This window comes from Patella vulgata, chromosome 5, assembly GCF_932274485.2.
Source record: "Patella vulgata chromosome 5, xgPatVulg1.2, whole genome shotgun sequence".
In the NCBI taxonomy this organism is placed as follows: domain Eukaryota; kingdom Metazoa; phylum Mollusca; class Gastropoda; family Patellidae; genus Patella; species Patella vulgata.
Window position 1 is genome coordinate 36,715,761 of NC_065883.2, and position 23,681 is coordinate 36,739,441.

Genomic DNA, 23,681 nt, shown 5'->3' on the forward strand with positions numbered 1-23,681 from the left:
ATTACGACATTTTTATACGGCCACATTGAAATAGGCTAAAGTAAATATCCGATTGACATTAAGTTTATACACAGTGTTTAAGGTTATGAGACGAAGAAACTTATTGATTTTCAACGATTTCCGATAATTACTGCCAGAGTTATGGCCCTTGATCACTATGAAAAATCTTGTGGACGCTCTAGAGGCTAAAGTTAATATCCGATTGACTTTAAATTTATACACACTGTTTAAGGTCATGAGACGAAGAAGCCTATTGATTTTCAGCGATTTCCGATAATCACTGCCAGAGTTATGGCCCTTGATCACTTTGAAAAATCTTGTGGACGCTCTAGAGGCTAAAGTTAATATCCGATTGACTTTAAATTTATACACAGTGTTTAAGGTTATGAGACGAAGAAGCCTATTGATTTTCAGCAATTTCCGATAATTACTGCCAGAGTTATGGCCCTTGATCACTATGAAAAATCTTATGGACGCTCTAGAGGCTAAAGTTATATCCGATTGACTTTGAATTTATACACAGTGTTTAAGGTCATCAGACGAAGAATTTTAATGATTTTCAGTGATTTCCGATAATTTTTGCCAGAGTTATGGCCCTTGGTCACTTCAAAAAATCTTGTGGATGCTCTAGAGGCTAAAGTTAATATCCGATTGACTGTAAATTGATACACAGTGTTTAAGGTCATGAGACGAAGGATCCTATTGATTTTCAGCGATTTCCAATAATCACTGCCAGAGTTATGGCCCTTGATCACTTTGAAAAATCTTGTGGACGCTCTAGAGGCTAAAGTTAATATATGATTGACTTTAAATTGATACACAGTGTTTATGGTCATGAGACAAAGAATCCTATGGATTTTCAGCGATTTCTGATAATTACTGCCAGGCAGAGTTATGTCCTGTGATCACTTTGAAAAATCTTATGGACGCTCTAGATGTTAAAGTTAATATCCGATTGATTTTAAATTTATACACAGTGTTTAAGGTAATGAGACGAAGAAGCCTATTGATTTTCAGTGATTTCGGATAATTACTGCCAGAGTTATGGCCCTTGATCACTTTGAAAAAACTTGTGGATGCTCTAGAGGCAAAGTTATCATCCGATTGACTTCAGATTGATACACAAAGTTTAAGGTCATGAGACGAACAAGTATATTGATTTTCAATGAATCTTTATGACTTGAACATCCATGATGTTAAAAGTTTCATATACATGTACTAAACGTTAGCATGGGGCAGAACTTTATTAAAACCAAACAAATTCTAATAGTTTTCTGATAATTACATAATGATTTGTTACTCTTAATCAGATTTTAATGTATTATAAATGTTTCATTACCGAAAAAAGTAAAGATATGCGACAACTCTTGTTGACTGCCCGGACGATATAGCTGCTGTGGGCGTATGTTTCATTGCCTGGCAACCTATCTTTGTATATATAGGGAAGGTACTGAGCCTTATCCATCAGTCCCAGTGTAGCATCCTAAGAGGAAACATCAAGAAACTCAAAAATGTTCTTGATTGCTCGACGTTTGGTTGTTCTCTGCTTTGAAAGTGAATGAGGACGGAGTGAGCATGGCGCAGTCACTATAGGCGCGGCAAAAAGGTGGCTTACGCCTGGTAGGCACGTCACGGGAGTGTGGTGAGAACGTATCCCAGTCTGCCTGCTAACCGCGAGAGCATGGTGGGAACACGGTGCGTGTAGCCAGAGCTTGGCCTTGAGCATATTAAGATCTTGAGCACGCTAGGCGTAGAAAGCGCTTGGTGTGGTCGTGGCAGGAGCGTGATGGGCGTTTGTCAATGTGGCGCAAGCCCCATGCTGCCTTAACGCTCTCTTCATGCCAGGAGACCAAGTGAATAGCCTTTTCCTTCCCAGGAAAATCGATATCAGCTCAGTGGTCATCTCGGATCAGTAATTTTCATCGTTGGATAATATACCAAATGGGTCCGACACGTTACCAGCTTTCAGGAATGTGCTACAAGCTAATAGCCTGCGTAGCAGAATTGGACGCAGAAACGTGTAAATAAGAACGACAAGTAAATATATGAAAACGTTCTCCCGACTTGAAAATATGCTAAACTGATCAATGATCATTTTACGCAGTTGTATATACGGCAGAAATCGGATCTGCGCCACATAAAACATATATATTGACACCAAAAACAACTACTTAAACAAAATCAGCAAATCGTCCAATTTTTCCAGCACAAGTGGCAGCAATATTGGCAATACACTAAATATGTGAACATGTGACCATTTTACAAAGTTGTAAATGTCAGAACGAATTCTGCTGCCCCGTAAACACATATATTGACACCAAACACAATACTACTACTTAATCCTTGTCGGTGCACGTTGTGAGAATCACATAGCAGGTATCAAGGGGTCCATATGGATCCCAGTTATAATTCAAAGTTTTTAGGTACAGATATATCTGAATTAAAAGGCAGCGGTTTAGATTTTATTTGCATTCATATTTGACAACTGAAAAACAACTAAATTATTATACAAACACATTTTAGTGACATTTGGAAAAGATTTAATAATTCTCACAAAATTGCTACTTTGTGTACTATGTGATAAAGAGGTTAAATGGTAATTCACGCTTGATACAAAAACCATTGAATATTTGTAATTCATCATTTAATTTTTGGTATTTGTAACATGCAGATGTTAAAAGAGAGAATACTCTGGCATACGCAATATGGTATTAGGCAGCAAATACATTAGCAAATTCCCTACTGTGAGTTGTAAGTTAGGGGTCCGATTAGACCGCTTGTTCCTTTCAAGCGTTGGGCCTGATTTGCATGTACACTACAGTGCTGGAGTTTGGGACTATAATCGCTGAACACTGCGGAAAAACACTCTATTTCACGGTGGAATCTTGGAGAATCGCTAGCGAAACGGCAGCTAGCCAAATCACCGCGAAATAGGGTGTTTCGCGATGAATTATGGTGTTTCGCTGTGAAACACGGTGAATCGCTTGAGTGCCGATATCATCCCGATGTAAGCATGTTGACGAAAAATGTAATTTATTTAAGTTGAATACAAGATATGTTAACTGTTGGCGAGGCAGCTACGGTCGTATTTCTAACACACTGTACATGTATAACGTGGTGCCACAATGTACGTGTATGCAAACAATGAATAACTTACAATTTTTTAAACGTATCATTTCATCTTATTGGCTGCTATCAAATCCAAACTTTAAATTACCGGTATATTCGATGAGATTTTACACATAACTTCATTACTCGCAGCTTCAGTTAATCTAAATCAACCATTCATAAATCACAGTGCCATACATGTAAATCACTCCGCAATGTGGTTAACCGTACGTCACGTGGTCAGAAACGCGCGAAAACATGAGATGTTGGGTTCGACACGGGGACTATATATTCTTACGCTGTGTTACTTGGCGAAAAGTATTTAGCAAATCTTGACTGTCACCGGTATATGATAATAATGTATTATGACATATTAAAATAATATCGGTGGGAGGGGGTACACTGCGAAAGTCACAAAAGTGACAAATAGAACTTGCAACGGGAGTCGAAAGCGCGTTCAAATCAGACATAAGAAGCTCGTACTTACCGCAAAAATGAAATGAACGCGACACAAGTCTCCGATGTCAGAGAATATTAGTAAAGTATAACCGCTATCAAATCCACACAAAAATCCAAGGCACTCATTTTATTTTAGAAAAGAATAACTGTAGGCTCGATAGAAGAGCCTATTCTTCATGAACCCCAAACCAATGGTAACTGTCATCTTGTGTGTTGTCATTCTTGTGCAGATTTGTTTGAATAACAGAAATATCCCGTGTATCAAGATCAAAGAATAAAATCGCACATAGCCACTCTTTGTTGTTTTTATGCGAATTCAATTAATCTAAAAGGGGCTCCGGCGCAATTTAAGGAATTATTTTTGAGCTAATATTAACCATCGCCAATTTTTTTAATCATGGGATAAAGTCAATTAACAAACAATACGGGTCTACTTTATTACAAAAACATTGGTGAACTTACCATTTTGTCTAAAATCATAACGCTAATCAACAAACAATACTATTGTTCTTTATTACAAAAACATCGGTGAACTATATTGTTTTTGTACATAAGGTATTTATTTATTTGTTTGTACTATATGTTATACCTGATGAGTCTTTGGCTTAAAGGAATAAAGATTTTGAACTCGAACTAATCGCTGTCGGGATGGCGAGCCAAGCTAGTTGATTATTAGGTAAATAAAACAATATAAACAACCAATGAGTAAAAGTGATCTATTATAATCAATTAAATAATATACAAGTCAAGTACCGGTATTACCTTAACCGTGGACGGGTTTGCTTGTGGACGGGTTAACGGACACTCAACTTACAAATATTAAATCATCGCCGTATTGGCACTGACTGACGGCACTTCGTGCACGGACTGTTGAATTCTCGTTTAATTTATTGTGTTAAGTAGTATGCTAGGTTAATCCAGACTAAAACGAAAGTCCTTTTATTGTATTAATAACATTGGCTTCTGGTAGACTCGATTGTCATCTAAGGGATTATATTTTCTTTACGCGGTCTATTTATAGAACAGTAAAACGATTGTAAATATTGGCGCGATAAAACTTTAATTATAAGTCCAAGCTATTGTTGATAGAAAATAATAATGATTTACGTGTATCATAGATAATATTAAGTAACAATAGAATGAAAATACTGTTTGTTGTTTTTCGAATTTTAGGCCATTATTACTTATTTTATGCATATTTTTGGTATGAACTTTTTGGGACCAGTAAAATCTCATTCGATCCAGCAATAGTTGGAATAATACCTGCCCAAATGTCCAGTAAAAAAAATATCATTTCGCATGGACTGCAGGGTACATGTATATGCAGTAGGAAATCGACAAGTTGGACGTATAAAAGAATGGAATCATTCAGAAAGTGTACTCAAAATAAGTAAATTATAACGGGGTGAAGACGAGAATTAACACACTCGTGGATAGTGTATAAATATATGAGGCGCATGTAATGTACACGTATGTGTGTGTGAAATGGCTTTATTCAATATCTGCTCCCACCGAAATGAATTGGGTGACATAAAGTAGATGTATATTGTCACAGCGGATATTATTCGCCGAGTAAAACAGCGTAAGAATATACATGTAGTCCCAATCTTTTGGCGCGTTTCTGACCACGTAACATACCGTTAAGCGACCCGCGGAGTGATTTACTGTACGTGCTGTATGGATGATTGATTTAGATTAACCGAAGCTGCGAGTAATGAATTAATGTGTAAAAGCTCATCGTATATAATTTAAAGTTTGGATTTGATAGCAGCCCCAAATTGACGGATTACATCTAAGTTATAAACGAAGATGAATTGATATGTTTAAAAAATTGTAAGTTGTTCATAGTTTGCATACATTTTGGCCGGCGTTATGTATGTATAAAGTGCGTTGGAGAAAAAATCCTAACCGATACAGAATGCCGGTAAATGTCTTCCCGAGATTACCTAACTCATTTGTTATTCAAACCTGCCTGTACATTATACATGTACACGTTTCCCGGGAGCATTACTATATTACAACTCCTTTAATTTATTATAGACAATATTAGTTCGACCCTAGCTTAAGGTAGGCTCTCGAATTCCTTGCGGGAAGCACGCAAAACACGATGTATTCTTATCGAAACACGGCGAATTCCTAGAGAAACACGGTGAATTCCTAGCGAATCTTAGAGAAAAATCGCCGCGGAATCAAGTGAAATTTCACCGTGAAATCTAAGAGAATTCTGAGAGGTTTTTTTCACCGCGTCACGGCGATTTCGGTCCCAAAAATTTGGGAGGAACTGTAACAGAACTCTGCGTGTGGGAAGCAGATGAATACCAAACTCTTCGCTACATGTAAAAATGTATAGGAGACAAAGTCACTAAATGTCAGAAAGCAGTGCCCAGTAGTTATTACAAAACACTATCTGTGGACCCCACGTGCACCGACAAGGGTTAATCAAAATCTGGACATGTCCCAATTCCCACCAAAAATGGCTGCCATCTTGGAAATATGCTAAGTATGTGACCATGTGATCAATTTACAACTTGTACAAGGTTTTAAATGTCAGAAATGGAATCTACGACCCCGGAAATATATTGACACCAAACACTACTACTTAATCAAAATCTTCACATCGTCCCATTTTCCCGCCAAAATTGGCAGCCATCTTGGAAATAGGCTAATGACGTGATCATTTTACAAGTTTGTAAATGTCAGAAATGGAATCTGCAACCCCGAAAACATATATATTGACACCAAACACTACTCTTAAACAAAATCTTCATATCGTCCAATTTTCCCACTAAAAATGGCCGCCATCTTGGAAATATCTTCATGAAGTGATGGGAAAAAATCTGAATACTAATACAGTGCCAAATCACAGTTGATATGTCGATAACATTATAAATAGGGTGAAAATAAAATAAAAATTAGTTGGAATATTATCAAAAATGGCTACCCTCAACATTGTTTTTTTTGTCATGAAACATCGAAACCTTCAAAATAAAGCTTATTCCATGATTTCTACCTGAAAGGCCGACAGATTTACATTAAGGATCGGACTACATCACAAAATATCTGACGATGAACTACAAGTCGTGATTTATGCCACTGTCTGTATGCGCACCGACAAAGCCCCTTTGCAAGGTGTACTTGTTTGTTATACCATGGCACATTTAGTCTTTAGGCCCAAAATGTTATCTAAATTATTAATTAGACATTAATTTAACATAAGATAATAACTGTTCCTAAGCTCAATTTTTGTGGATAATAGGCGGAAAAATTTAAGTAATTAGGTGATCGACCCCTTTATGGTGTAATACATCTACCTTATTTGATTAAACCTACATTATGCAAGAGCTAAATCTGCCTATTGCAGGTCTTTCTTTAGGCCTGAAATATTATATTATATTAATTAGACATTTATTAACAAAACAAGACAATAATCAACTCTCGATGGCAGGGGCGTAAATGTGGGGGGGGGGGTGAAGAAAAATAGTCGGTCGCAAAATAAGAGCAGTTCTCACTGCATACGTCACGCTACTCACGCAAAACTTTAGTATAAAATAACCTTGTCAACTTATGTTTGAAAAAATGTTGTGTTTCACTCTTATTCTGTTGTGAGTAGGTTGGTCTATGAACAAAATTTCCCCCAGGGAGAAAAATAGTCGGTCTCAAAATAAGTGCAGTCACTGCAGTCGGTCTCAAAATTATGCATCGGCGACTCAATGAATTAATAAGGTAACCAAACAATACCAGAATAGATCCCAAATACTATATTATTTGTGTGAATCCATGAGCCTAAAATGCATACGTCACACAAAACTATAGTATAAAATAACCATGTCTGCTTGTCATGTCTGAAAAAATGTTTGTCACTCTTATTCTGTTGCGAGTATGTTGTTCTATGAAATGTTTTTCCCCCATGGCAAAAAAATAGTCGGTCTCAAAAAAAGTACTCACCGCAGTCGGTCTCAGACTAAATGAATTAATGAGGTAAACAATTACAAAACAGGCGAAATTGACAGATAGGCCACAAGATTCTGTCTCATTTCTTATCCTCTCGTTAGCTAGAATTTGGTTCCATTTGCCACGACAATGACTAAAATTCTCAGGCCCTGTCCCGAAAAATTAAAAGCTCGGTTACATATCTGAAATTTTTTCGTGCCTGCGGCGCTGGATTCCGTTATAACATTATTCTTCTATTCCTGTTTTCTTATACAGGTCTGCCACCACGACAGTTTATAGTAAAGGAGCGAACACGAAGACAGCGACAAACTGTTAACACTTTTTTAATACCGGACAATGTTACCAAAACAAAACACACAGGAAACCGGAAACCAGTTCCCGGAAGTAGCCCTTCCGCACAGGGGCCCGACTTATAGATCACAGGGAACTGAACATCACACAATACAACATAATATTATGGCGCAGCACTATCATATTCACGGTTATAGTGAACTGCCCAGTTATACAGGTGTGTGGGGATATTTGATTTTTAAGTGTTATTAAAGTCACCTAATGAAACTGACGAAGAAACAAATGACAAAATGAAATGAAGTTCACATTCATCGATTTATTCCAAATGATCGTTAGACTAAGTAAGACACAGACTGACCATTATAAGGGTAAAATGATACCCGTGGTCAAACAGCAAAGTTACCACAGCATCACAACCAAGTCAGTAACGGGTAAATCCTCCTCTGTTTGCCAAACAAGCATTGATCCGATGTGGCATACTCCTAATGAGACGTCTAAGGTCATTTTGGTCCAGATTGTCCCATTCCTGTTGCAACGCAGCAGCAAGTTCTTGGACATTGGCAGGACGTTGTTGACGTTGACGTAACCTCTGTCCAAGCATGTCCCAGACATGCTCGATGGGGGAGAGGTCGGGACTCAGTACTGGCCAAGGTAATGTGGTGATGTTCTGTTGTTGGAGGTAACCTGTAACGATCCTGGCCCTGTGACATCTTGCGTTGGCATCCTGGAAGATGAAACGGCGGCCATGACGTCGTGCGAACGGCACAACATGGACTGCTAAGATGTTGTCCCGGTAGTACTGGCCTGCAACAACATGTAAAGCCGTTCTTCCAGCAACAGTGATGCCTCCCCACACCATAACAGAACCACCCCCAAATCGATCATGTCTGATGACGTTAACGTCTTGGAAGCGCTCGTTTCGACGACGCCACACCCTCCTACGTCTGTCCAAAAAATCAACAGTGAACCTTGACTCATCTGAAAACATCACATTGCTCCAGCGTCGATTATCCCAGTGTTGACGATCCCTACACCAACGACGTCTTGCCTGAATGTGATGATCTCTCAAACAAGGGATCACGCGAGGACGTCAGGCGCGAAGTTGACCCCTATGCAGTCGATTCCGAATCGTCTGGCCACTCACTCTCACACCAGTGTCTGTTTGAAGACAAGCGCTGATTTGATTTGCTGTGATGACACGATTTCTCAAGGCCAAGGTACGGATAAATCGATCCTGGGCTTGAGTTGTCGCCCTTGGTCGACCTGAGCGTGGTCTGTCCTGTACAGATTGTGTATCACGGTATCTGGACCATAGCCTGCTTATGACAGACTAAGAAACATTCATCGTCCGCGCCACAACCGCCTGTGTTGTGCCGATCTGTAGCATGCCAAGGGCACGTAACCTTTCATTTTGGGTAAGCCGACGCATATCAAAATTTGTTTTCTGGTCACTAAAACAATTAAACTGATGTTTCCACTCTGGAATTCAATGCCACAATGACTGTAACATTCAAAGTCAGAGTCGTGCAAATCTTGGGTTGGACCCCCATGATGATCCCAAGCATCACCTGCATTCCATGCGGTAGCTATTGGTGCGTTTGGGCGTCACATGTAACTGGAAATGTTTCTTCTGTTAGGTTCTATAGTGAATTTTTTCGTAGTCATTTGCATATTTTAGTATTATGCCCCCAAAATCAAATATCCCCTACTTTTTTTGAATAGTATATATGACATAAACTTTATGTCAACTTAAATAAAACTGCTTTCCGGCGAGACAATGATCGGCGAACAACTATATCATTATACAATACTGTCTATGTTCTACTGGGACGCTTAATGTTATAGCCAGTATTAAGTTGACATTCATTGTGGGATGGGATTGTGGATAGCGCCCTAGATTTGGAACCATCCCCACCCCACCCCTATTCCCAGCTTCTAGATCCGCTCTGCACATGGCCCCTAGAAAACTCGCACCTGTGGTGCGCGGCTCCTGACTGCGTCACTCGTACTGGGGGTATGTGCATCAGTCGGTCACATCGTTATGTACGCCCCAGCTCGATCGCTTCGGATATTCGAGATTTTAACTAGATTAAAACAGTTTGCCATTTAAAAATTTAATTCAAAAATGCTAAAGCGAGGCTAAGTCTCGAATATACCAGTGCACTGGTTACTCTGTACTATGCACGCATCTTGTCAAAATTACAAACAATGATAACTTGGCTCAGAATGAAGTAATTGGAATAAAATTTTCAATATTTTCTTTTTTGTGTAGGTGTTTTTAGGTCAATGCCTTGATAGAGTTCGAAGATGAGCATTTTCTGCTTAGTGTAAGCAGACTAGCAGTAGCAGAGATATTCAATTTAATTGGTTGATGCTTTGGGACACGATAACTTTAGTTCTAATTAAGTGAGAGTGATGAAATTTGGCATAGAGTTTCATTGCATTAATATCTTGACTAAGTTCAGTAATGAGCATTTTCTGCTCAGGGTAAGTAGAGCAATAAACAATTTGATTGGTTGAGACTTAACAACACAATAACTCTCCTTCGAATTGAGGTAGAATGTTCAAACTTGGTGTAGGCGTTGATTGGGTGAATGCCTTGATGGAGTTCAAAGATGAGCATTTTGTGCTTAGGGTAAGCAGAGATTAGCAATTTGATTGGTTGATGCTATAGGACATGATAACTTGGTTCTAATTTAATGAAGTGAGAGTGATGAAACTTGGTGTATACATGTAGTTTCATCACATCAATACCTTGACTAAGTTAGACTTCAATCTGATTGGTTGAGACTTTGGAACACAATAACTCTCCTTCTAATTGAGGTAGAATGTTCAAAATTGGTGTAGGTGTCTATTAGGTGAATACCTTGACATAGTTCGTTTATGCGCATTTTCCACTAAGGGTAAGCAGAAATGAGCAATTTGATCAGTTGAGACTTTGGGATATAATAACTTTAGTTCTAATAGGGTGAGTATAAATTCATTATATCAATACATTGACTAAGTTCGATGATGAGAATTTTCTGCTTGGGCTACGGATCGATAAGCAATTTGATTGGTCAAGACTTTGGAACATAACAATTCTGCTTTTAATTAAGGTATATACGTTCATTAGGCGAATGTCTTGACAGAGTTCAATGATTAATATTTCCCATTTAAAGGTAAGGCGAGCTGAGCAATTTCTTTGGTCGATGCCTTGGGACAACATAACTTTGATTCTAACTGATGGAGAGTGATGAAACTGATGAAACTTAGTGACTTAGTGTATAGTTTCACTCATTACCAGGTACTTCAATCAAAACCTCAGTTTGATAGTGAACATTTTATGCTTAAACTAAGCATAGATGATCAGTTTGATTACTCGATACTTTTGAAAAAGATAAATGTGCAATTAATTAATATGTGTCATCTGTTGTTTTTTTTTTGGCAGGGGACATCAGTCTCACTGTTGGTTTGTTTATCATCTAATTTTGAATTATTATAGCAAGAATGACCAACTCTTTATTAAACTCTTAACTATATATCTTTAACTACGATACCTAATCTGCCTTTATTGACTTCCTTTATATCTTAATCCTGAAAACAATTTATGGTTTCTCTGTTGGACATTCTTAGCTCCTTGATGTCGGTCATCGAGATGTTAAAACTAGTCAAAGATTATTACTTCTTGATTAGGAAGTCAACCAACTTTTAAACTAACCTTTAATAGTCATTCAGTTCACAGTGTAAGTAATTAGTGCAAACAGTAATTTTTATAATCCTGTAAATATACATTACATGCTCGATAATTATTCACAATTTTAATTTATAACCATTTCCTGTCTTAAGAATTGTCCACATGTTCCAACCTGGCACCCCATCATAGCATCAAACAAAATTATAATCATATTCCATTCACTGGACAACAAAATATTCTGTAGGCTATAAACATATATGTACGAAAAATATATCCATCTCTTAAAATAAACATCGGTTACCTTTATTTTGTAACAAATTACTACGTGGTGAAAATGTCATTTTTCCACGTTTTTGTATTGATTTCTACAAAAGCTAACTAGAATGGTTCATTTTGGCGCGAAAAACATATCATGTGGGCAAGTATCAGTAACAAAAGCGACCATGGGTGATTACTGGTGTCTTGGGATGTAATTTTAAAATACTGTTTTATAAAGAAAAACTATTCTTATTATGGGCATTTTGCTTTCATTTCCTGTATGAACGAAGACACGTAATTTGGGAGGAATATTTATTACTGATGTGAATTTGAAGCAAGGTACATCTACGGTACGCTTTCCACGCAATTTTTAAGGAATATTACTGACACAAATTTAAAAACAGTTCAGGAATTAAATATGTAAAATTTGTAGTTGAAGTCTACATGTATTCAAGGGAATTGAAGCTTATTTACTCTTATTTCCTGAAGCTGATAAATGACTTCTGGTGACCTAATTCTGTCCTAAAACTATGTCGAACGAGCAACATTTGGAAATAGCATCCCTGGTCATACATTATCTAGTCAAAATATGTACAAATTTGATAGAAATAGATTTCATAGCTCAGACAATTTAGCAGTGGTGGGCATATGTTTTGTATCCTGGCAAACTTTCTTTTATTCAGGTGATTTCTGAATATGAGTTGCAGATTTGATTAAAGCATGCAGAACCTAAATATAATTGAACTTTCATTAAATATTTAACCTTGATTTATTTTTCAGAATCTGGAGTTAGTTAAGTAGGCCTATACCCCATGGCCAAACCTTTTGAGTTCAACTGGCGTAAAACAGTGCCAGATGCTCTATTGAAAGGAGGGGTATTTGATTGCTGGGATGAGGTAAACACTCTTTTAATTGTTCTATAAAACATTTTAATTATTCTCAGTCTTGTGTAAACTTTGAAATAAATAGTTTGCATCTAATCCTTAGGTCAAATTTCTATCTGTTCAATCCAGATTGTCTTCTGATGAATTGTTTGGTTTAGAAATCATGACAATGAAGATATTCTTTGGTATTGAACATTTGAACAATAGTAGACTGCATATTTATACATGTATTATGTTTGCATTTAAATTAGTGAGACAAAAAAGTTGAATTACAACTTCTAGAGTTACAGCTCGTTTCAACTTTCACTTTATAGAAACTTGAGAACCTCTAACAATGAAAGTGATCATCCGATCTCATTGAAATTGACATGCATTATTCAAGTTAGTGAAATGTAGATTCCTATCAAATTACAACAATTTCTGTTAATTACTTATAAAGTTATTACCTCTGTTTCACTTTGTAGAACTTGTGAATACTCTAACCACAATAGTGATTGATGTTGTTCAAATTAGTGACATGAAGAAGCCAATTAATAATCAATCCCTTACGTTCATTACGGCCCTTGTTTCACTCTGTTGATAACTTCAAGAGTTATGACCCGTTTTATACGCCCACATTAATCAATTTGTGGTCACCCTACTACCCTAATGGCTAAAGTTATCATCCGATTGTCATGAAATTTATAAGTTCATTGGATGAAGAAGTCTATAGATTTTCAACATTTTCTGATAATTGTAAATGCTCCATTAACTGCAAAAGAATAATATGCAAGACAACCCTTATCAACTGCTTGGATGACTTGTGGGCAGATGTTTTATTGCCTGACAACCTATCTTTTCGTTGAATTTTGTGAAAGCTCTAAATGACAAAAGTGATCATCCGATCTGTATTAAATTTATGTGCAATTTTTATACGCCCACATTTATATTGTTGTCGCCCCTGACACTCTACAGGTCACTATTTTGATTGTCCCCCGCCTTTCAAAGAAATCAGGGACTATTAAAATAGGTTCATCCGTCTGTCTGTCTGTCCGTCCGTCCGTCAAACTTTTTGGGACAAAATAATATGCCCAATCGGACATCAAGACAGGGTGAATAATATTCAAAATTCCAAAATTAATATAATGTACTGAGTGTATAACTACCACTCAACCCGATTATCGTTGATAATAGGCTGGATTGGTTAGGTAATTAAGTGATCAACGTATTTATCATGTTATACCGGCTATACACCTACCTTGATTTTAGATAAACTACTTAATCTGCCATGATTGACTGACGTAATCCATTGATGGACAATTCATCAATCTAATCTTAAACAGAAGTCATTGCTTCCCCTTTGTCGGACTATTCATCAATCCAATAAGAGTGATTATAATTTTATTCCACGTGTTTGTGGTTTCTCTATTGTCGATCATTTTAATCGCATTGATGTGAGCCGACAGCATCTATAAACTAGTCATTCTCATAGATGTCACATATCGTAAGAGTATATAACACCCTAAATCAATGGACAGTGATTTTGTCTGCAATATCTTTTGCGTCTTTTAAGACTCCATATAGAAATTCTCATCTACAGTGGCACTTTCCCGTGATCTCGACTGCCGTACGAAAATTGCTTTTAGACGCAAAAGATATTCCACGAGAAAACCGGGGTCGGCCGATTCCATTCATATTCATAGGGTTTGGTCATGCCCATGAGACTACTCGATAGCCAAAACCGCCGATCTCAGAAATTGACCCTAGCCGAGATACGGCAGGCAGGTGTTTTTGGGGCTTTTTTCTCATTTTTTCGTCAATTTTAGGCAATGTTAGCTGCTGTTTTTCAGGTTGTAAATGAGTACTTATGAAACAAATGATGATTCGATATATTTGGCTAGGTAGTAATGTTTAAAAAAAATGAAGAAAGAAAAATCTATCTTTCCACTCAGGGTTGCCATTTGGTTATTCCTGAAGTGTATAAATCAAACCTTATAAAGTACCCTAACTTTATGCCGCGATATCTCCACTGCCGCGGGGTCCCAGGAATTCTTTTTGTGGTTGTTAGTAACTGGGTATCAGGTCTCTCGATTAAAAAAATAAAATTTCATATATGTCTATAACTACACTCTCAAAAATAGTGGGTAATTTTGACAAAAATCGGATAAATTCGACAATTTTACGAAGCTTTATCCCCAATATTATCAAACTGATATTCAAACAAATGTAGTATAATACAGACGCCTTCACATCTGCTATATTTTCGCAACATAATGTTCGTATGACAACTCTTACTGCAACTGGAAGTGGAAATTTGCTAAAATTCGCATTATTTCACTCTTAAATCTCTTGATATGTACAGATCTCATTATAATAAGCTGCAGTTGAGAGAACTGTCATAGCTCACAGTAGTCATTCAATAGTAAAATGTAGGCATAAATCCTCAAGATTGGAAAATAAATTCTACACTCTAAAAAGTTCCAGATCACCACGACTAAAAAGGCAAGATTTTTTCTTATCTTTCAATTTTCAGGACCGATGTTATCTTTACCTCTACCTGCGACCAACGAGTTAATCATCTATATTTAGTAGTCCTACACTCTTAAAGTACGGTGATCATCATCTTCACAAAAAGCCCCAAAAATAAACAAATGTTTAATCTGTAATCAAGGATACAAAGCCTCCCCACACCATTACACTTCCCCCACCCCATCGATTTGTTTCGAAGACGCAGCAGTCTGCAAGACGTTCCCCAAGACGTCCCCAAACACGTTGACTGCCATCAGCGTGATAAAGATGAAAGCGACTCTCATCACTGAAGAGCACACTTTGCCAGTCTACTCTTCTCCATGTCTGGTGTCCTTGAGCCCATATCAAACGCCACTGACGGTGATGATCCCTGAGGATAGCTCCAACATAAGGTCATCGTGCACGGAGTCCTACTTCTCTTAAACAACGTCTTACGGTGTTGGCACTTACTGGTCCTTGTCTTCCGACGACTGCTGCACCTGTTCGAGTCGCTGGGCGGAATCTGTCACGCAGATGAGTGACCCGGATGTAGCGATCTTGAGCCTGGGTTGTAACGCGTTGTGGACCAGGACGTTGACGGTCACGTGTTGATTCAGTAACTCGAACACGTTCCACCAACCTTACAATAGTGGACTGATGACATTTGAAGTGTCTGGCAAAAGCACGTGTAGGCATGCCAGCCCTGGACATTCAGTAAGTCTCGGCATCTCTAGCTCGATTCCTTCACACATCCAACAACAAATTACGACAGATTGACGTTTCACAGTTCATGTACTGCACATTAAGTTGAAAACATGCTTTTAAAGGGCTCAAACACAATGCTGCACGTGAATATTGGGTTTTTCATGTGCATCTCGTGCAATTTTTTTTTTTTTTTTGCACACGGGCCGATATTTTTTGCGTTTGGGAGCATTGTGTGAAACAATAGTTCATAGTATTGCATAATATACATACAAAACCACCTAGTAATAAAATATTTGGGGAAAAAAAGTGATGCGTTTTCCATGGCACTCAGTATATTAGGTGTACGTATATATCAGAATATCGAACAGCAACAATTGGTACTAGTAGTAGAGTAGTGTTATACATGTTGGTCTAACTCATAACATTTTTGTCCCCCGCCTTTCGAAGAAAGATGTTCGACGGTGTTACAATCTTTGACAAATATTAAATATCAGCAGAGCGGTGTTATAATCATTGACAAATAGTAAATATCAGCAGAGCGGTGTTATAATCATTGACAAATAGTAAATATCATCAGGACGGTGTTATAATCATTGACAAATAGTAAATATCAGCAGAACGGTGTTATAATCATTGACAAATAGTAAATATCTGTGGGACGATGTTACTATCATTGAAAAATAGTAAATATCAGCGGGACGATATAACTATCATTGAAAAATAGTAAATATGAGCAGGACGGTGTCATTGAAAAATAGTAAATATCATCAGGACGGTGTTATTATCATTGACAAATAGTAAATATCAGTAAAACGGTGTTACTATCATTGACAAATATGTAGTAAATATCAGCGGGACCATGTTACTATCATTGAAAAATAGTAAATATCATCAGGACGGTGTTACTATCATTGACAAATAGTAAATATCAGCGGGACGATGTTACTATCATTGAAAAATAGTAAATATCATCAGGACAGTGTTATACATGTAATCATTGACAAATAGTAAATATCAGTTTCCATCTTATACCAAGACTGTACCGGTGGTTTGGACATATTGTCTTTGCGTTTAAGACTGGTAATTGAACGTCAAAAATCCCACTTCTAAAACAAATCAGTTGCCACTCGTGCTTAACGTCATTTTTGGTAACTTGAACACTTGACAAATACCCTCTGATGTCTTTAGTACACTCTTTCAATAAAACATGCTCAGTCTCTTTAGGATACACAGTGAAAATGCCGCATTTTGAAGTAGAAAACTGTGAAAAACCACATACAGAAGCCGCCATCTTGGATGGCTGGATACCAGAACTGATAGTTTTGACAGAGCGGGTTCTACGACTGCCCGAGCGGGTTCGAAACGCTAGTCTGTCAATTGCCGATGGTATCGAGTCGTTTAGCATCCATATTTTGTCACTATATTGATTAGAACATATCAATATCAGATGATCCAATATTAAAATTGTCAAAACTTAGAAAATGTTATCGCGCATGCGTATGAAGATATATGAAATTTTATTTTTTTAATCGAGAGACCTTGTACCCATTTACTAACAACCACAAAAAGAATTCATGAGACCCCGCGGCAGTGGTGATATCGGGGCATAAAGTTGGGTACTTTAATTTATAGGTTTCGATTTATACCCTTCAGGAATAACCAAGTGGCACCCCTCAGTGGAAAGATAGATTTTTCTTTTTTCATTTTTTTGAAACAATACTACCTAGCCTAATATATCGAATCATCATTTGTTTCATAAGTACTCATTTACAACCTGAAAAACAGCAGCTAACATTGACGAAAAAAATGAGAAAAAAGCCCCAAAAACACCTGCCTGCCGTATCTCGGCTAGGGTCAATTTCTGAGATCGGCGGTTTTGGCTATCGAGTAGTCTCATGGGCATGACCAAACCCTATGAATATGAATGAAATCGGCCGACACCTCACCTTTTCGATTTTGCATGGTTTTCTTGTGGACAAGCACTTAACATATAAGCCAGCGCTTACTATGAAGCTATGTGCTATGAGTCACATATACGCTGAAGTTAACTATGCATTAACTATCAATGTAATTATTATTTCGAACACCTTTCTTTCATTTGCTGCCTTATAAACATGTAATTTTTGGAGGAATATTACTAGCTGCGCTTGAAGCAGGTACTGATCTGCAAACTTTCATTCTATCGTATTGCGAAAACACGTAATTTTGTAGGAATATTACTGACATACATTTGAATACCATAACCATACGGGAATTAAATATGAAAAATAGTGAGGTGTTCCTATTTCTATTATGCACGGATTTGAATATTTTGTTGACATTTTATAAAGAAAAAACGATGTTCTGACATCACAAACTATTCTTATTTCGGAAGTTCTGCCTTTATTTGCTGCCGTATAAACGGAGACACGTAATTTTGAAGGAATATTACGGTTGTGAATTTGATGCCAAAGCAGGATCGGCAAGCTTTCATTCAATGTATTACAAAAATGCTTAATTTTGTAGGAATGTTGCTGACATAAATTTGAATGCCGTACGGGAATTAAATGTGAAAATTAGCGAGGTTCAGCTATTTTTATTATGTACAGGATTTGAATATTTTGTTGACATGTGATTTTTAATTGTGGTATGAATTGAATACCGTACGGGGATTAAATATTAATTCTTATTACATACGGGATTTGAATATTTTGTCGACATGTGATTTTTAATTGTGGTATGAATTCTTCTGCTTAAATAACGATAAGAGTTATGCCCCTTTATTTTCGGTAAAATGTCCGACAAGAACCACATCCCTATAGTTTTTGGTGAATGTCCAACCCCCAGGGGCAGAGGCACGCCCATTTTCTTTATGTGTGTCAGTACAGCTTGCAATGCTTAATCAGTCGTCTTGAAAACTTTTTTATACTTATTCCTTATACCCTAAGGCTGACCTCTATTATTTTTGGTGGATGCCCGACCCCCTGGGACAGAGCCCCGCCCAATGTTTGTGTGTCTTGTGTTTCGCCTACAGGCCACAATTCTTAACAGATCCTTTTGAAACTTTGCATACCTATTCCTTATACCCTAAGAATGACAACTGCATGTCCGGTGACCCCCAGGGCCAGAGCCACACCCAATTTTTGTGTTTATCGTTTACAGGCCGCAATTCTGAATGGATTAACTGGGTACTTGGCATATGTATTCCTTATAGCCTAAGGGTGTCAACTATTGATTTTGGTGAATGCCCTTACTGAAAGGATTATCTTGGAACTTGGTATACTTATTCCTTATACCCTAAGGATGGCAACTATTGATGTTGTCATTTCAATAACAGGGTGGTGCCTATTTATATTGTTCCATTTTCAACCCCCAGGGGCAGAGCCACACCCGATTTTTGTATTTATCATCTACAGGCTGCAATTCTGAATGGATCATCTTGGAATTTTGCATATTTATTCCTTATACCGTAAAGACAGCAACTATTTATTTTGGTGCATGCCCCAACCTCCAGGGGCAGTGTCATACCCACTTTTTTGTTAATATTTTGTCTGTAAATTTGGCAAAACAAACCCAACGCCTAGCCTCCTTTTCATTCTCAATCAAAGCTGGAACGTGGACGTATATTCCAGCGTTAGCGATGCTCTTGTTCATTTTAGCAACCTCGAATTCTGCATGGCACAATGATTTTCTTAGTTGTACTTCCTTTAATGTCAATTCTCTACTTTCTTTTTTGCACAAAACGCTTTTTCGGACTCCGCAATTTCTCTCTCACGATCAGGTCTTTCTGAATCAGGTCTTTCTTTCTCAATTTGTAACTCATACTCACGATTCAATTTTTATTGTTCTCGTCTCTCTTTCTCTCCAACTCAAACTCTTTCTCCCTCTCTCTCTGTCACTCAAGGTTAAACCTTTCCTCTTTAACAAACCTAAATCTTTGCCTGTCTTAGTTATCTTTTCTAAATCCATATTGACCCACAAATCTTATCCAAAACCTGATCCTACTCCGTCTTAAATAATAAACTTAAGTTATTTGTCTGTTAGTGTCTTAGTCATTGTGTTAGTATACATATAAAAAGCATCCACATTTCGATATACATTACAAATGAATATGAATATAACATAAAATTAAAACTTAAATAGGCCTCTATTTCAAAAACTAATCTTAAAGCGCTATATAGACATTATCATAACAAATACAATATCAGCAGTTAACAACTTTCTTAAATCTCCCTAAATGTTTTACAGTGCACTTTCATAATGTTATTGGCAATTCGGAAAAGGGTTGTTATAAATATACTGAGCGCCATGGAAAACGCATCACTTTTTTTCCCCAAATATTTTATTACTAGGTGGTTTTGTATGTATAATATTATGCAATACTATGAACTATTGTTTCACACAATGCTTCCAAATGCAAAAAATATTGGCCCGTGTGCAAAAAAACAAATTGCACGAGATGCACATGAAAAACCCAATATTCACATGCAGCATTGTGTGTGAGCCCTTTAAAAGCATGTTTTCAACTTAATGTGCAGTACATGAACTGTGAAACGTCAATCTGTCGTAATTTGTTGTTGGACGTGTGAAGGAATCGAGCTAGAGATGCCGAGACTTACTGATAATCAACGGAATGAAGCCATGGGAATATCCAGGGCTGGCATGTCTACACGTGCTAAGACACTTCAATTGTCATCAGTCAACTATTGTAAGGTTGGTGGAACGTGTTCGAGTTGCTGGATCAACACGTGACCGTCAACGTCCTGGTCCACAACGCGTTACAACCCAGACTCAAGACCGCTACATCCGTTTCACTGATCTGCGTTACAGATTCTGCCCAGCGACTCGAACAGGTGCAGCAGTCGTCGGAAGACAAGGACCAGTAAGTGCCAACACCGTAAGACGTTGTCTAAGAGAAGTAGGACTCCGTGCACGATGACCTTATGTTGGAGCTATCCTCAGGGATCATCACCGTCAGCGGCGTTTGATATGGGCTGAAGGACACCAGACATGGAGAAGAGTAGACTGGCAATATGTGCTCTTCAGTGATGAGAGTCGCTTTCATCTTTATCACGCTGATGGCCGTCAACGTGTGTGGAGACGTCTTGGGGAACGTCTTGCAGACTGCTGCGTCTTCGAAACGAATCGATGGGGTGGGGGAAGTGTAATGGTGTGGGGAGGCTTCACATTTCATCACAGGACCGCCCTACACATTTGCAGGGGTCACGTTAATGCTGTAGCCTACCGTGATGATGTCTTGCAACCAATTGTTGTTCCGATGTTTCGAACGCACCCACAACTTCAGCACTTCCAACAGGATAATGCACGCCCGCTTACCGCCCGATACAACATGTCTGGGATGAGATTGGACGCCGTCTGTATCGGAGACCACAGATACACACCATTGCTGCTTTAGAAGCTGCTCTTGTCCAAGAATGGAACAATTTGCCCCAGGCCTTCTTTCAAACATTGGTTAATTCCATGCGACGTCGCTGCACAGCGTGCGTAAGAGCCTGTGGAGGACACACGCGCTACTGACATCTGTGTCATACTTTTGGTTTTGACCCCTCTGACTTTGTACCGTTGATTACAGATTAATCATCCATAAGTGTACAAATGTGTTGTTATTGATGTGTTCCCATTTGAATATTGTTCACAATAAGAAGCAAAATAAATAAGATATGTTTACAGGATCATTTTGTTATACGAAAAACTAAGTGATGCGTTTTCCATGGCGCTCAGTATATAAGCAATGGCAAGCTTGCCAAAATGTCACAAAGTGACCTCAGGTTCTTTAACTTAATTGCCCCCTTTTCCCAATTTCCAGCAAACAACACACTATTTAATTAATTTTCAATATATGTATATTATTATAATCAATTTACATATACAATTTTAGAGGTTTTTACAAAAAATTCAATGTTTTAAAGTTACAGTTCATTTCGGCATCTAATACTCTGTTCCTTTAATTCAATCAATCCTCCTGGCTAGCATTCAGATTAATTTCCTTGTCCAAATTCCACCATCCCAGACTCGTAGTTTTTTTAAACACTTTAAACCCGAACACAAATCCTCGGAAATTCAAAAAACCTTCACATGTCACAGATCCACATAATTTCATGATTCACCTAGACTCACTACCTATATTGAAATTCACCAAGATTTAAATATACTTGACCAAGACTACACAGGCATATGATTCACAAAGTTCACCAAGACTAAACTATTGTAATTTACAAGGTCACCCCTGGATTGAAATATCGGTCACCTAGACATTACCAGATAAATGCTATTCATCAAGGATACATCTTATTTAATTACCAGGTTCTAAGCATCTAAAGCCAGTCATTGGTGTTACTCAGTTACTGTAGATATTGAAAACAGTCATGTCTGGTCTTTTAAAGTCTCTCTGATCTAAATACCGGTAGAGGAAACAGCCATGCCTATCCTGTAACTTATTTCAAAACCTCTCTGACAAACTTTTTAAATTCGTACACCAAGAAACTTTTAGTCACTCACACATCCAATCAAAACTATGCACCACATGCACATGCATCACAACCCAAACAGATTCATTACTTTACACCCTCATTACCTAACTTGTTAAAACATACCCACAATCATTCTGTAAAAAACAACGCATATACATTGAAAATAATTAAACTTTATTAACCAAAACCTGTACAATCATTAATAAATGTTTCGAAAAGAAATTAATATTCCCTTTAGCCATCTACCAAATTAATTAGGTACCCTAAATCACCGAAATAAACCATGTCACAATTATACATACCAAATGAACATACCAATTGTGACAATAACGTAGGCCTTTACCAGCATCTGTACTGCTGGAAGTTGCTCGGATCAAGAGCGTTTGACTTCATCGCCATTTTTCCCTAAGATCGCTATTATGGCCCCTGATTGTAGAAAATATTGCGTTTTTAGCTTGTGAACCCTTTAGGTCACAGTTTTTATCCGATTTATAAAGCAGATTAGATAAATCACCGTTACACCGTAATCAAGGTTGAGGTCGAATTTCGTGAAAATTGGACGGAAACTGGACAACGAAATGGCCGCTCCACATACACAAATAGTGTGAAAGTATGTGATACTAATACCAAGATCACAATTTGTATCTGATTTTGATGAAACTTAAAATTATGATTATATCCCAAAGATCTGGGTTCCTTTTGACATATTCATGTATCGGACCAAAACTTCCTGGATTATGGCCTCTGATTTTAAAAAAAATCACCTTTTTATACGCCAACACGGAAATGTGGTTGTATATTGCCGTTGTCCCAGTCTGTCCATACATACATCTGTCGTCTACAATTTCTTGTGAACACTCTACAACTTCTTGTGAAATTGATATATTGTTTACATCAGTGATATGAAGAAGCCTATTTAATTTCAATAATTTCCGTTAATTTCTTCTGGAGTTATGGCCCTTGTTTCACTTTGATGAACCTTGTAAACACTCTCACGACAAAAGTTATCATCTGATCTGTATGAAATTTATATGCGTCATAGAGATTAGTAAGACGAAGAAGCCTATTGAATTTAAGCAATTTCGGTTGATTACTTCTAGAGTTATGATCCTTGCAACATTAGTAAAACATAAAAGCCTGTCGAATTTCAACAATTTCTGTAAATCACTTACAGAGTTAAGGCCCTTGTTTCAGTCCATCCGTCCGTCTGTCTGTCACACTTTTTGGGACACAATAAATCTCTTTCTAATTGAGCTAGAATGTTCAAACTTGGTGTAGGTGTTTTTTTAAGATCAATGCCTTGATGGAGTTTGAAGATGAGCATTTTCTGCTTAGGGTAAGTAAGCAGAGATAAGCAATTTGATTGATTGATGCTTTGGGACACGATAACTT

The 23,681-nt window shown here is 37.6% G+C and overlaps 1 protein-coding gene across 4 annotated transcripts in view; it reads left to right on the forward strand.

The window, feature by feature from the left end:
- The window catches only part of LOC126821498 (1-phosphatidylinositol 4,5-bisphosphate phosphodiesterase beta-4), a 315,174-nt gene that overhangs the window by 28,979 nt on the left and 262,514 nt on the right, over nucleotides 1-23,681 (forward strand). For all 4 annotated transcript variants that reach the window (XM_056100864.1, XM_056100865.1, XM_056100866.1 and 1 more), the window contains exon 2: nucleotides 12,524-12,639. In XM_056100864.1, the coding sequence (XP_055956839.1) occupies nucleotides 12,556-12,639 (84 nt within the window). In that variant the 5' untranslated portion in view covers nucleotides 12,524-12,555. The remainder of the gene's footprint in view (nucleotides 1-12,523; nucleotides 12,640-23,681) is intronic.